Source organism: Mesoplodon densirostris, chromosome 8 (genome assembly GCF_025265405.1).
Source record: "Mesoplodon densirostris isolate mMesDen1 chromosome 8, mMesDen1 primary haplotype, whole genome shotgun sequence".
Taxonomy (NCBI): domain Eukaryota; kingdom Metazoa; phylum Chordata; class Mammalia; order Artiodactyla; family Ziphiidae; genus Mesoplodon; species Mesoplodon densirostris.
In genome coordinates, this window is record NC_082668.1 from 24,049,801 (window position 1) to 24,062,738 (window position 12,938).

A 12,938-nucleotide genomic window follows, 5' to 3' on the forward strand; every position below is an offset into this window, starting at 1 on the left:
CAATAATAGATTGTACTATTCCAGAAATATTTCCTTAGCTGCCCTCGTTGTCAACTATTTTTTTGTAAAGAGAGACTAAAGACTGATGTAATATTCTTTGAAAATTCATAATTTTATGTATTTTAGGGTCTTGATTAACATGTACTTCTTATTAAGTGATAATTTAACAAGATAATTTAAGTAAAGAGCTTATCATAGTGGCTAGTCCTTCTTGTGGATACTATTCTATTAGCCACATTCCCTTCCCATTCCTCCTTACAGAAATTTGTCCTTCTTTTTTTTTTTTTTTCATTTTTTTTTATTAGTTTCTGCTTTACTATTGAATCTTGATCACAAACTTTAGTTTGTATATTTGTTATTCTGAAGAATTCATTTATGTTAAATTTGTGGTTTAAGAGTTATATATTTTTAAAAACCTAACAATGAATGATTTCAAGGAATCTACAATCTCTCTTCATAAAGTATAAAGTTCAATATATAATACTAAATACACTTGCTATTTTATTAATTTCTCTAATTCCACTGTAACTTTGTTTACTTCACATATTAAAAACTGATATCCTCTGAAGTCTTAGACTCTGATAACTATACTTTTGCCAGAATCTTCTTTTATTTACGAGCTTTGTTTTATATATTTCAACATCATATTATCTGATCCTCAAGTGATATTTAGTTACCCTCCCAGTTTAACTTCTTTCTGTTAGTCCTCTTTTTCCTGATATTAATATTATTATGCCTGTTGTGTTTCTCATTTATGTATTGAAGATGCCCGTTATGACAAGGGAAATAAGATGACTAAGACTGATTTGGGTCACTAAGTGTATATACCATTGTCATGTCAAGTGGGTTTGACCCCCAAAAGAGATCTGAATTATGTCACTGTGGCAGGAGACACAGTGGCTTGAATGTCATAGTAATCAGGAATACATACACCTGGAAGTTATAGAAAACACTCAACTAGGAACAATTGCAATTAAAAAAAAAGTAAAGAAAATGTAGGAGTTTATTTTTCTATGTGAAGAGCAGAGGAATTAGGCAGGTGTCACATTATAATGTGACACCTGCCTGGACCTCATCCAAGGGAGCAGAATCAAGCTAATCACAAAGATGTGCTCTGAGGAAGACTATGACTGCATTTATTAATCAAAGATCCAACTACAGATTAAAGTGTCATATTTGAATCAAATTTACTTTATGTTTGATTCTTTGATTATAGATGAGTATATAAATAGGAAAGATATTATCTTTAACAATAAATTATTTTTTTACTAACCAAATTATCTAAGCAAAAATAAAAATCAAATATCACAAATTTAAATTTCAGAAACAACTTTTAAGGCATAAATATTATGTATGTATATATATGCATATATCATATATATTATAGTCCATAATGTATGGTCTTTGGTGTTGATTTACATACAGTAAGCATTATAAAATGTCTGAGGCCTGAAATATAAACTCCTTCAGAACTGATCTCTACCCCAAATAAAAAAGAGCTTTTTTGTTGTTGTTTCTAATAATCATTTATTATTTTCACCAATTCTACAAATGGAACACTTGCTATTCATTATCTCTTACTTAAAACACATATAGCTAAATGCATTTTCTCCCATTATTTTTATCCCACATGCACTAGAAAAAAGGAGTGTGGCTACATTTTACTAAAATTCTGCCAAAGAAAGTACTGAATGTAAATTCATACTATGAGTGAAAAATGATGTATTTCACCTCATTTTAATTTCAGTAATTGACTGGGAAAACAGGAAGATCTATTAAAAGGACCATGTGCTGGTCAAAGACTAATGAGAAAATTTCAGAGTCATGGGTTGTCATGGTGACAGGGTATTATAGAAATCTGATTAGTATGCCCAGCAGCTACGGAAGTGATAGGCTACACTTCTAATTGTGTTGTCTCTGCTTGCAAGATGGGCTTTATATTTCTGAGACATGAGAGGCATTGCAGATTTGTTTATCCACATACCAGATACAGAACGCATTACATGTTCAAAAATTAAATTCAAACATTTAGCACCAAAGATGAAATATTTTAAAAACATTTTCAAAAATTAAAATTAAAAAATTAGTTTACTCTTCTCATTAACACACAAATTTCTGAACAATTTAGTTATTTTTATTTCAATCTAATTTCATTGACATTCATACTAAGGATAAGACAAAGATGGTTTAAAAAAAAAAAGAGTTTAGTGAAAACAAAAAAATAAATAAATCAGTAAGGTCCTCCTAAGACCAAAATTTCCCAATGGAATGGTTGAGAAGTTGCACTACGGACTATGCATCTCCAAGAGTAGTTAGACCAGAGACTGTTAGATAGAGCCAGATACAGCCAGATGCTTAAAAAATGTTAAGCATAATGTTGAATAAGAGAAGATAGTTGGGATTAGGGATAGCAGCTGACCACAAGCACTGTGGGCAGAGCTTCCTGCCACCAGAATAATGTATATGTATGTTTAACAATGTTTTTCCTTCTGTGCCCCTGTTCTTTTGGTACAAAAATTCAGTGAATCCTGAAAATTACAGGGCTCAATGCCTTCAGTTCTGCTTTGTTTTCTTTAATCTCTTGAGTATCATTGAAATTTTTAAAAAATTGATCACTGCCTCCTGATCCTTTTTGGTAGAAAACTTAATTCTAAAAGGAAAACATGCAAGATTAACAGAGGCAAAGTAAACATTGATATGCATTATTGAAATTCATGTGCGTTTTCAGAGCTTATGAATACAAGGAGCATTTCTAATGCTTGTCCTGGGAAGATTATTACTCTTTTAAAATGCATCAGTATGTGGACTAAGTTTTACATGTACTAAATATCAAAAGCAATCAATCTAAAGTCAATATAAAAGGAAATAAAAGGAATCCAAATCGGAAAAGAAGAAGTAAAGCTGTCACTGTTTGCAGATGACATGATACTATACATAGAGAATCCTAAAGATGTTACCAGAAAACTACCAGAGCTAATCAATGAATTTGGTAAAGTAGCAGGATACAAAATTAATGTACAGAAATCTCTGGCATTCCTATACACTAACGATGAAAAATCTGAAAGTGAAATAAAGAAAACACTCCCATTTAACATTGCAACAAAAAGAATAAAGTATCTAGGAATAAACCTACCTAAGGAGACAAAAGACCTGTATGCAGAAAATTATAAGACACTGATGAAAGAAATTAAAGATGACACAAATACATGGAGAGATATACCATGTTCTTGGATTGGAAGAATCAACATTGTGAAAATGACTCTACTACCCAAAGCAATCTACAGATTCAATGCAATCTCTATCAAACTACCACTGGCATTTTTCACAGAACTAGAACAAAAAATTTCACAATTTGTATGGAAACACAAAAGGCCCCGAAGAGCCAAAGCAATCTTGAGAACAAAAAACAGAGCTGGAGGAATCAGGCTCCCTGACTTCAGACTATACTAAAATCTACAGTAATCAAGACAGTATGGTACTGGCACAAAAACAGAAAGATAGATCAATGGAACAGGATAGAAAGCCCAGAGATAAACCCACGCACATATGGTCACCCTATCTTTGGTAAAAGAGGCAGGAATGTACAGTGGAGAAAGGACAGCCTCTTCAATAAGTGGTGCTGGGAAAACTGGACAGGGCCATGTAAAAGTATGAGATTAGATCACTCCCTAACACCATACACAAAAATAAGCTCAAAATGGATTAAAGACCTAAATGTAAGGCCAGACACTATCAAACTCTTAGAGGAAAACATATGCAGAACACTCTATGACATAAATTACAGCAAGATCCTTTTTGACCCACCTCCTAGAGAAATGGAAATAAAAACAAAAATAAACAAATGGGACCTAATGAAACTTCAAAGCTTTTGCACAGCAGAGGAAACCATAAACAAGACCAAAAGACAACCCTCAGAATGGGAGAAAATATTTGCAAATGAAGCAACTGACTAAGGATTAATCTCCAAAATTTATAAGCACTCATGCAGCTCAATAACAAAAAAACAAACAACCCAATCCAAAAATGGGCAGAAGACCTAAATAGACATTTCTCCAAAGAAGATATACAGATTGCCAACAAACACATGAAAGAATGCTCAACATCGTTAATCATTAGAGAAATGCAAATCAAAACTACAATGAGATATCATCTCACACCAGTCAGAATAGCCATCATCAAAAAATCTAGAAACAATAAATGCTGGAGAGGGTGTGGAGAAAAGGGAACCCTCTTGCACTGCTGGTGGGAATGTGAATTGGTACAGCCACTATGGAGAACAGTATGGAGGTTCCTTAAAAAACTAAAACTAAAACTACCATATGACCCAGCAATCCCACTACTGGGCATATTCCCTGAGAAAACCATAATGCAAAAAGAGTCATGTACCAAAATATTCATTGCAGCTCTATCTGCAATAGCCCGGAGATGGAAACAACCTAAGTGTCCATCATAGGATGAATGGATAAAGAAGATGTGGCACATATATACAATGGAATATTACTCAGCCATAAAATAAATGAAATTGAGCTATTTGTAATGAGGTGGATAGACCTAGAGTCTGTCATACAGAGTGAAGTAAGTCAGAAAGAGAAAGACAAATACCGTATGCTAACACATATATATGGAATTTAAGAAAAAAAAATGCCATGAAGAACCTAGAGGTAAAACAGGAATAAAGACCCAGACCTACTTGAGAATGGACTTGAGGATATGGGGAGGGGGAAGGGTAAGCTGTGACAAAGCGAAAGAGAGGCATGGACATATATACACTACCAAATGTAAGGTAGATAGTGGGAAGCAGCTGCATAGCACAGGGAGATCAGCTTGGTGCTTTGTGACCACCTAGAGGGGTGGGATAGGGAGGGTGGGAAGGAGGGAGATGCAAGAGGGAAGGGATATGGGAACAGATGTATATGTATAACTGATTTACTTTGCTATAAAGCAGAAACGAACAAAAAATAAAAATTAAAAAAAAAATAAAGTCACTATAAGGAAAGCCAAAGGAAGATTTATCTACACATTTCAAAATTCGGTGGAAGAGGTGGGGTTGCAGAGAGAAAAGTGGCAGTACAAAGTTGCAAGTTTCATTTATACAAGACGAGTGAGTCCTAGAGATCTACTGTACAGCACAGAGCCTACAGCAAATGATACTTATTGAATACTTAAAAAATTGCTAAGAAGGTAGATCTTATGTTAAGTGTTTTTATAATGATGATGATGATAAAATAAAGTGGATGGGAAGAAACTTTTGGAGATGATAGATATGTTTATGGTATAGATTGTAGTGATGATTTCAAGGATGTATACTTAACTCCAAACTTATCAGGTCGTATATATTAAATATGTACACCTATTCATACTTCAATAAAGTGGTTTAAGAAAAAAAAAAGCCAGCAGAGTGAAGACACAGAGTAATAAACAAATGTATTCCTGGAGAGATCAGGCTGGCTCTGGGAGTTGTGTGTACTGACCTGGGATGGAAGCAGCAATCCGAAAGCCAGTCAGTGTGGCCCAATCCTGTGAGAAGCACATTGCCTTTGGGGAGCCCCACCACCTTCCAGACGCGGTCTTCCCCACAGGAGATGAGGATATCTTTGCGGGGGTGCATGATGATGCTACACGGGGAAAGAGAAGAAAAGGTACTTATGGGGAGATAACAGTGAATGATTTCATACTGGGAACAAATGAAATGGCAGGGATTATCCATTTCAGCCAGGCAGGACAGCTTACTCAGAATGCTGGCTCAGAAGCCAGAAGAGCCAGGTTCGACGTCCTGGCTATAGCTCTAGCTTATGGCTTCTTGAATGCCATCAATCTAATTAACTTCATTGGATCTCAGATTCCTCATTTGAAAAATGGGATGGTTGATTTAGGTGAATGCTCATGTCTAATTCTGGTTTGAAACAATAATTCTGTTTTTTTCTTTAAGGGAGGAAAAGTTATGCCAATGAAAATTTGGATTTAGGATATTTGGACCAGTAGCCATGCTTATTATATAAAAGCAAACTTCTTTTCAGACTATAGTATATCTTAAGTCAGGCATTATCCAGGAAAAGATCATGAATCATAACCACATTATCATAGTTCTATAATAAATTCTATAAACGAAACATTAACTCCATGGTCTACTATCTACACAAAGAAAAGGAGCTCAAATTCTTCATTAATATGCCACTTAACTTTGCTTCAGTCAATGCACAGTACACAAATTACAGTAATGAATTCAGGATGCAAAAGACAATTCCCACTCTATAAAGGCATAGAGGGAATTGAGAAAGAAGTATGTAAAATTAATGATTAACACATTAAGCAGTATTATTTGAACCAGACTATGATCATTGTGGCTGTTTATTTATTTATTGAAGCTAATCCATTCTAAAATCAACAGTCTAAAAGGTTAATGCCTGATATTTTATCTATGGCAAAGCTTTAATCTTATTTATATAGCGTTTCATCTATGCCTTACAATGTAATGGGAACGAATGTGCTGAATGTTAAGCACCTATTAAAATACCAGCCTAAATAATAGCAACAAATGGTTCAGTTTCAACATAGCCATCTCAAATCAAAGACATAATGCATTTACTTGCCTATATAATGAAGTGAAACAAATAATGACTTAAATAATGACTTAAACAATAAGAATTACACATTCATTTCTCCCACAGTCCATTCTATGAATGGCATTGTTCCCTTCTTCTGCAAAAAAAGACTTTAGGAAATCAATTTCCCAAAGAAATCATGGTCTGGGTCCATACCTACATGAGTAACTCCACGGCTTACATGAGAGCAAAACTTTTCTCCTTATGGATCCCTTCCAATAACACCATTAAATCCCAGAATTTTGAGCTGAAAAATCATGTCCTTCCATTAGACCTATCCACTTTTGGAAATCTGCTGGGGTCAGTGTTGGAAGTATTCAACTCACAGGCATGTGACTACTATGAGCAGGGCCTTCTTTCTAGTGAAACAGTTTCCCTTTTCTCTAACACTTTGCTGCTGAAAATAAACATAGCAGAAGGGAAATTATTCATTTTGTAATTCATCATAATGGTGGTTTGTGACTTTCAGAAGGCCAATTCAGGAAAGGAATTTATTACAGCTCAAACTGGGAAGAGGATACATTTATAGAACTTAATTAGAAGAAAAATATGATGAGAGGTAAAAAATGTCAGATTGAAATGAATTCTATATTCAAACACACATAAGAAGGCAAACCAAATCCTTGAAGCTACTGAGTATGATGTATGTTAGCTCACAGCTTTCCGGGCAGACACATGCACACTTGACTAGATGATAAATTACCCTCTTTACGTGAAGATAACTAAAACCATTGATGTCTTTACAAACTTTGAAAGGTATGTTTCCAAAATGACTTTTGTGGGGGAAGCTATTTGTAGAAGTTAAGGAAAAAAAGATAAACACAAACCTATTGGTGGTTAATCAGTTTTGGAAGTGTTTTTCCAGACTCTTCTGAACCCTTCTCCTTTGAGGGATCCTCCATAACACCTGAACTTCCCGAGAACTGATCCCACTAATCACACTCTCAGGTTTCTCCATGCATATATTTCTTTCCTAACATTACATATGACTTTTTTTCCTAATTATTCTGGACCAGTTTCAGTCAAACACTGGTATTTTGTTCTTTAAAAAGTATAATTTGGGCTTCCCTGGTGGCGCAGTGGTTGGGAGTCCGCCTGCTGATGCAGGGGACACGGGTTTGTGCACCGGTCCGAGAGCATCCCACGTGCCATGGAGCGGCTGGGCCCGTGGGCCATGGCCACTGAGCCTGCGCGTCCGGAGCCTGTGCTCCACAATGGGAGAGGCCACAACAGTGAGAGGCCCACGTACCGCAAAAAAAAAAAAAAGTATAATTTACATCATCTATGAAATTGTCTTTAAGTGATTAGAAATATTTCCAGCGTGTACAGAGGGGAATTTAATGCTCTCGTAAGAATCAATTAACAAGTACTTGTTATTGAGTTAGTCACAGAATAAGTGCACCAGCAAAGACTGGGTCATAGTGATAAAGATCCCCAATCAGGAGTTGCAGATTCTGATTCCGATCATTCCCTGTGGGAGATGATCAAGATGGAGAACACAGGTCAGGGGCCACGGAACAGAAATATTCCCCCAGATACAGAAGTTTAGTGAAGTTGAGTGTCATTATCAACTCCATAATGAGGCACTGGTGTCTGAAATCCTCCTCCTTCTCTCCATCATCAATTAACAATAATAATATCCAACATTGTTTGAAAACTAAATGTGCACCAGAATTTGTACTAAATCCTTAATTTTCACAGCAAGTAGAAAGAAAGCTCACGAGGGCAAGGGTTTATGTCTGTCTGTTTGTTGTGTACTTGCTGTATACTCACCCCCAACAGTGGCTGGGATATATTAGCTATTCAGTACATACTTGTCATATGTCTGACGGGGGAACTGACTTCGGTACAGTTAGTTTTATTATATTATGACTAAGTAAACAGAGGTTGAGATATTATGTAAATTGCTCAAGTTTGATAATAGGTGGAGGCTGACTTTGAATCCAGGATGCTCTGAATTTGAGGATCATGAATTTAGACATTTTTACTTAGTGTCAGTCTTTCATAGTTTATTATTTATATGTGTGTACTATAAATATCAATAATTCTTGTAACAGAGATGGGAGATATCATTTCCAGTAAATGTTTAAAGTCATTTAGTCATTATTAAGTCCTGAGTTAAAGAACACATCTAGGAATTTTCAGTGTATATATCAGAGCTGGGTACCACCTGACATAATAGTCTTAAAAAGACGACCCTACTCTTTACAATAAAATGCTCTGGTCCTGTAAGAGAAACCAGGTGAGTAGCATCCCTCATACATTCTGATCTACAAAGGCTTTTGTGCTAATATACTACATGTTGCACTTAATAAAGTCATTAATTTGTTCTCTTGTGCTAATATTATGAGTCTTGTATTATTCTTTATGTTATCAGAGGGCATTAATGTTTTATTCACCTATTTTCATATAGTACGCTTCAAAGAATAAATAAATATTCTCTTTAAAGAATAGATAAAGCATAAATGTAGAAGGATATTTAACAAACATTGATTCAATGGGCTTTTAATTCATTGAGAATTTTCCCAGTATATTCAGGCCTCAACTTCCATCATTCTATTTATCTCTAAATCAGTCTTTTAAAGAAGTTTAAAAATGGGAGAAATAACTAACAATTTATAGGAGTCAGTTCCTGATCTCCAAATGGCATACATTAACTCATTTAATAGTCATAATGCCCCGATGAGTTAGGTCCATTATTATTCCTATTTTGCAGATAGGGAAACTGGGGCACAGAGAGGTTAAATGATCTACTCAAGGTCACAAAGCCAGGAAGTGGCAGAGGGAGGACAGGAATTTGAGAAGACTGTCTCCAGAGTCTATCTCTCTCTGGCAAGTGAGCTCAGAGCCTCATCCCTTTCCTTTTTTTAGATGATAACATTGGAGAAGAAGTCAAGCTGAAGATTGTCTTATTTTTATCTAGGGAATTTATTGAGATGCATCTTGAAATTCAAAAGCACTGATAATTTTTTTTGTCATTTTTCTAATGATGTGTGAAAAGGTTTTAACTATTGTCACTTATTTTCTGGAAGTTGGGCAATGGTTGGGCTCAGAGTGGTGGAGAAATAGATCAAAGTTGATTGGAAAAAAATGTACTTATGATCTAAAGCTGAGGTTGGCCAACGTTTTCTTAAAGGGCCAGAGAGTAAATATTTTAGGCTTATAGACCATATGGTCTCTGCCATAACTACGTAACTCTCCTTTTCACAAATAAGGAGGGAATACTAAAACTGACCCATAAGGGTATTGTGCTGTGAGGATAAGTTGGTATATGTAAAGCAGTTGGAACAACATCTAAGCGTGGTCAGCTTTCCATAAATATTAGCTATTATTATTATTATTATTGAACATTATTGCACTTCATTGTAACCTGGCCCTTCATGTAAACTTCTATAATCTACACATGTCTCTTTTAAAGATCACAGGTAGTAAATTTAGTCCTTAAAATGGTAAATATTTATAGAAAAATGATGTTTCCATGTGGTTTTGATAGACATCAGACATTGCTGTACTTTATTTGATGTTAAATCCTCTGACAAAAATGTAGGACCCACACATAATACTTTCACACATGAACATAAGGAAGCTTTGTGGTGGTCTCTTTCATAATGTGGTTTTTAGGAATATATTGTGGGAAACAGTGGACAATATGTACACATTGACCCCTCTCCCTGCCTTCATGTACACAGGCAGCATCAAGTAGTTGCTGGTCACTGGGGATGGGCTCTGTGAGGCCCTGGGCATACTGAGATGAAGACAACACAGTTCCTCTCCTCAAGTTCTGTCCACAAATAGGTATGCCTCTTCTAACTAATCATAAAATGATTTTCCTTCTCAAAGATGTCTTCCCGAAGTTCTAATTAATAAGAATAATGAGTTCTTACTTAATATCTTCCTGGCACCTGCCCTAAGTGCCACAAAGTCATTTTACTTTAAACTTTGAATATAACCTTTCTGCTTCCCTTTAACTTACTATTAATTATAATTGCAAGATTCAAAGACAAAGGCCTTGTCACCTCATTCCTAAGTTAATAAGCCTGTGACTAGGGTGAAAATAGTACAGGAAAACATCTGAAGGATTCATAAAAGGAAACTGTGGGTGAATGCTAGTCCTGCTTCTTAATCAAGTCATGTCCTGATGAAGCATCCATAAAATGTTTTGTTAAACAATATACCAGGCATGTTACATAAAATATTACGTTCTATCAGAGATTTTCTATCTTTTATAATAGGACACACCCCTTATAATAGACCACGTGATATACACTTCAGAAGCTCTCCACTCTAACTGAAATTGTTCTTTCCAGTAGTGGCGTTACACAAGGATATTTTGGAGGGAATGTGTGGGGGTGTATGGCGAACACTATTAATTACCCACAGAGTCACTGACATAAGCGCCACTGTTAGACTTTTCAGAGAGAAGAATGTTAATCTAAAAAAAGATTGTCACAAGAAAGACTAATTAGATACCCCCGTCTTCACTTTAGGTTATTCAGCATTGTAAATGTTTCCTTCACTTCAGTTCACAGGCTCTAATTATTTCCAACACAGAAGATGCTCAGTGGTTTGAAAATGAATTAATATCAAAATGTGTGCCCTGTGAACAGTGGGTGACCACTATCTACTTGTCCTTAACGATAGCACACAGTCACATGCTGCATATGCTTTTATCCAGCTGACCAGGACAAAAATATACAAAACATCTATCTGACTACTGCTCAGCTAATAACTGCATCTTATATTTGGGTATGCATCAGGATTTACAAAGCACTCTAACATGCAACTTTTACTCTTTATTTCAACAAACATGGATTAAGAGCCTATGATGCAGTATGCAAAACAGACAGGAGCATCACTCTCAAGGAGCTTATATGTGAACGTGGGGAAGCAAACGGCAACAATCAAATAACTGAACAGAATAGCCTAGTTATGAGAAAACCCAACAAAGTGATATGACAATGATTTGTAGGAGAATGTTATTTTTGTTGTTGCTGTTGTTGCAGAGCACGGGCTCTAGGCACGCGGGCTTCAGCAGTTGTGGCTCGCGGGCTCTAGAGCACAAGCTCAGTAGTTGTGGTGCACGGGCTTCGTTGCTCCGCGGCATGTGGGATCTTCCCGGCCCAGGGCTCGAACCCGCGTCCCCTGTGTTGGCAGGCGGATTCGTAACCACTGCACCACCAGGGAAGCCCCGACAATGTTATTTTTGATGAGGTGGTTACCAGAGTCCTCACTGAAGACATGACATTCTAGCCAAGATCAGAATGGCAAGAAAGAAGAAGCAGTTTTAGGACAATTTAGGGGCAGGTAGTTTCAGGCACAGGTGACTGCACCTGCAAAAGTGCTAAGGCTCGGGCTTCCCTGGCGCCGCAGTGGTTGGGAGTCCGCCTGCCGATGCAGGGGACACGGGTTCGTGCCCCAGTCCGGGAAGATCCCACATGCAGCGAAGTGGCTGGGCCCGTGAGCCATGGCCACTGAGCCTGCGTGTCCGGAGCCTGTGCTCCGCAGCGGGAGAGACCACAACAGTGAGGGGCCCGCATACCGCAAAAAAAAAAAAAAAGAAGAAAAGAAAAGAAAAAGAAAAAGTGCTAAGGCTCAAAGGAGTTGGTGTATTTAAGGGACAGAAGGAAGGCCAGGGTGACTACAGAGAGAGGCGAGGACTGTGTTGAGGATGGATGAGGAGCAGGTGGAAAGCAAGGACCAGATCATATGGGGCCTCATAGGCTGAGAAAAAGAGAATGGAATTTATCCTAACATCACTGAATAGTTTTAAGTAGGAGACCGATATATATGAATGATAATTATTTAAAAGATCTCTCCAGCTCCTGTGTGGAAAATGAGAACGTGGGGAGCAAGAGAAAAACCCAAAACAGTAGCTAGGAGTATACAGTAGTAACTTAGATATAATGGCTTTAGATCCATTTAACACACAGCTCCTCATCATTATGAAGGTATCACTTTATATTAATTATATTAATTATATTAAGTATATTAATATTTTTTGCCATTATCCTCAGGAACAGTCAACTCATAGTTCTTCTCACTAATAAAGAATATAAATTATTAAGTGTACTTTAAAAAAGTGCCAAAGTAAAATGGATTAAAAGCCATAAAACAACTGTGTGCACAAAACAATGAAAAAATCTGTCAAAATAAGATATCAGGTCCCATTCTTTTTCAGAAGTCAGCTAAGAAAATGTGAAAATATGAAATATTAATATTTCCTGGGCACTTTAAGTTCAAAAATGTAATATTATAGATTTTATTCAAGACTATATAGGATTTATATTGTCAGGATCTGGAAAGTAGTACCTATCTTTCATTTTTATTAAATAGGTG

General features: G+C 36.3%; 1 protein-coding gene across 1 annotated transcript in view; it reads right to left on the minus strand.

The window, feature by feature from the left end:
* The window catches only part of SPAG16 (sperm associated antigen 16), an 887,252-nt gene that overhangs the window by 471,346 nt on the left and 402,968 nt on the right, over positions 1-12,938 (minus strand). The window contains exon 11 of the mRNA XM_060106744.1: positions 5,472-5,615. Coding sequence (XP_059962727.1) covers positions 5,472-5,615 — 144 coding nt within the window. The remainder of the gene's footprint in view (positions 1-5,471; positions 5,616-12,938) is intronic.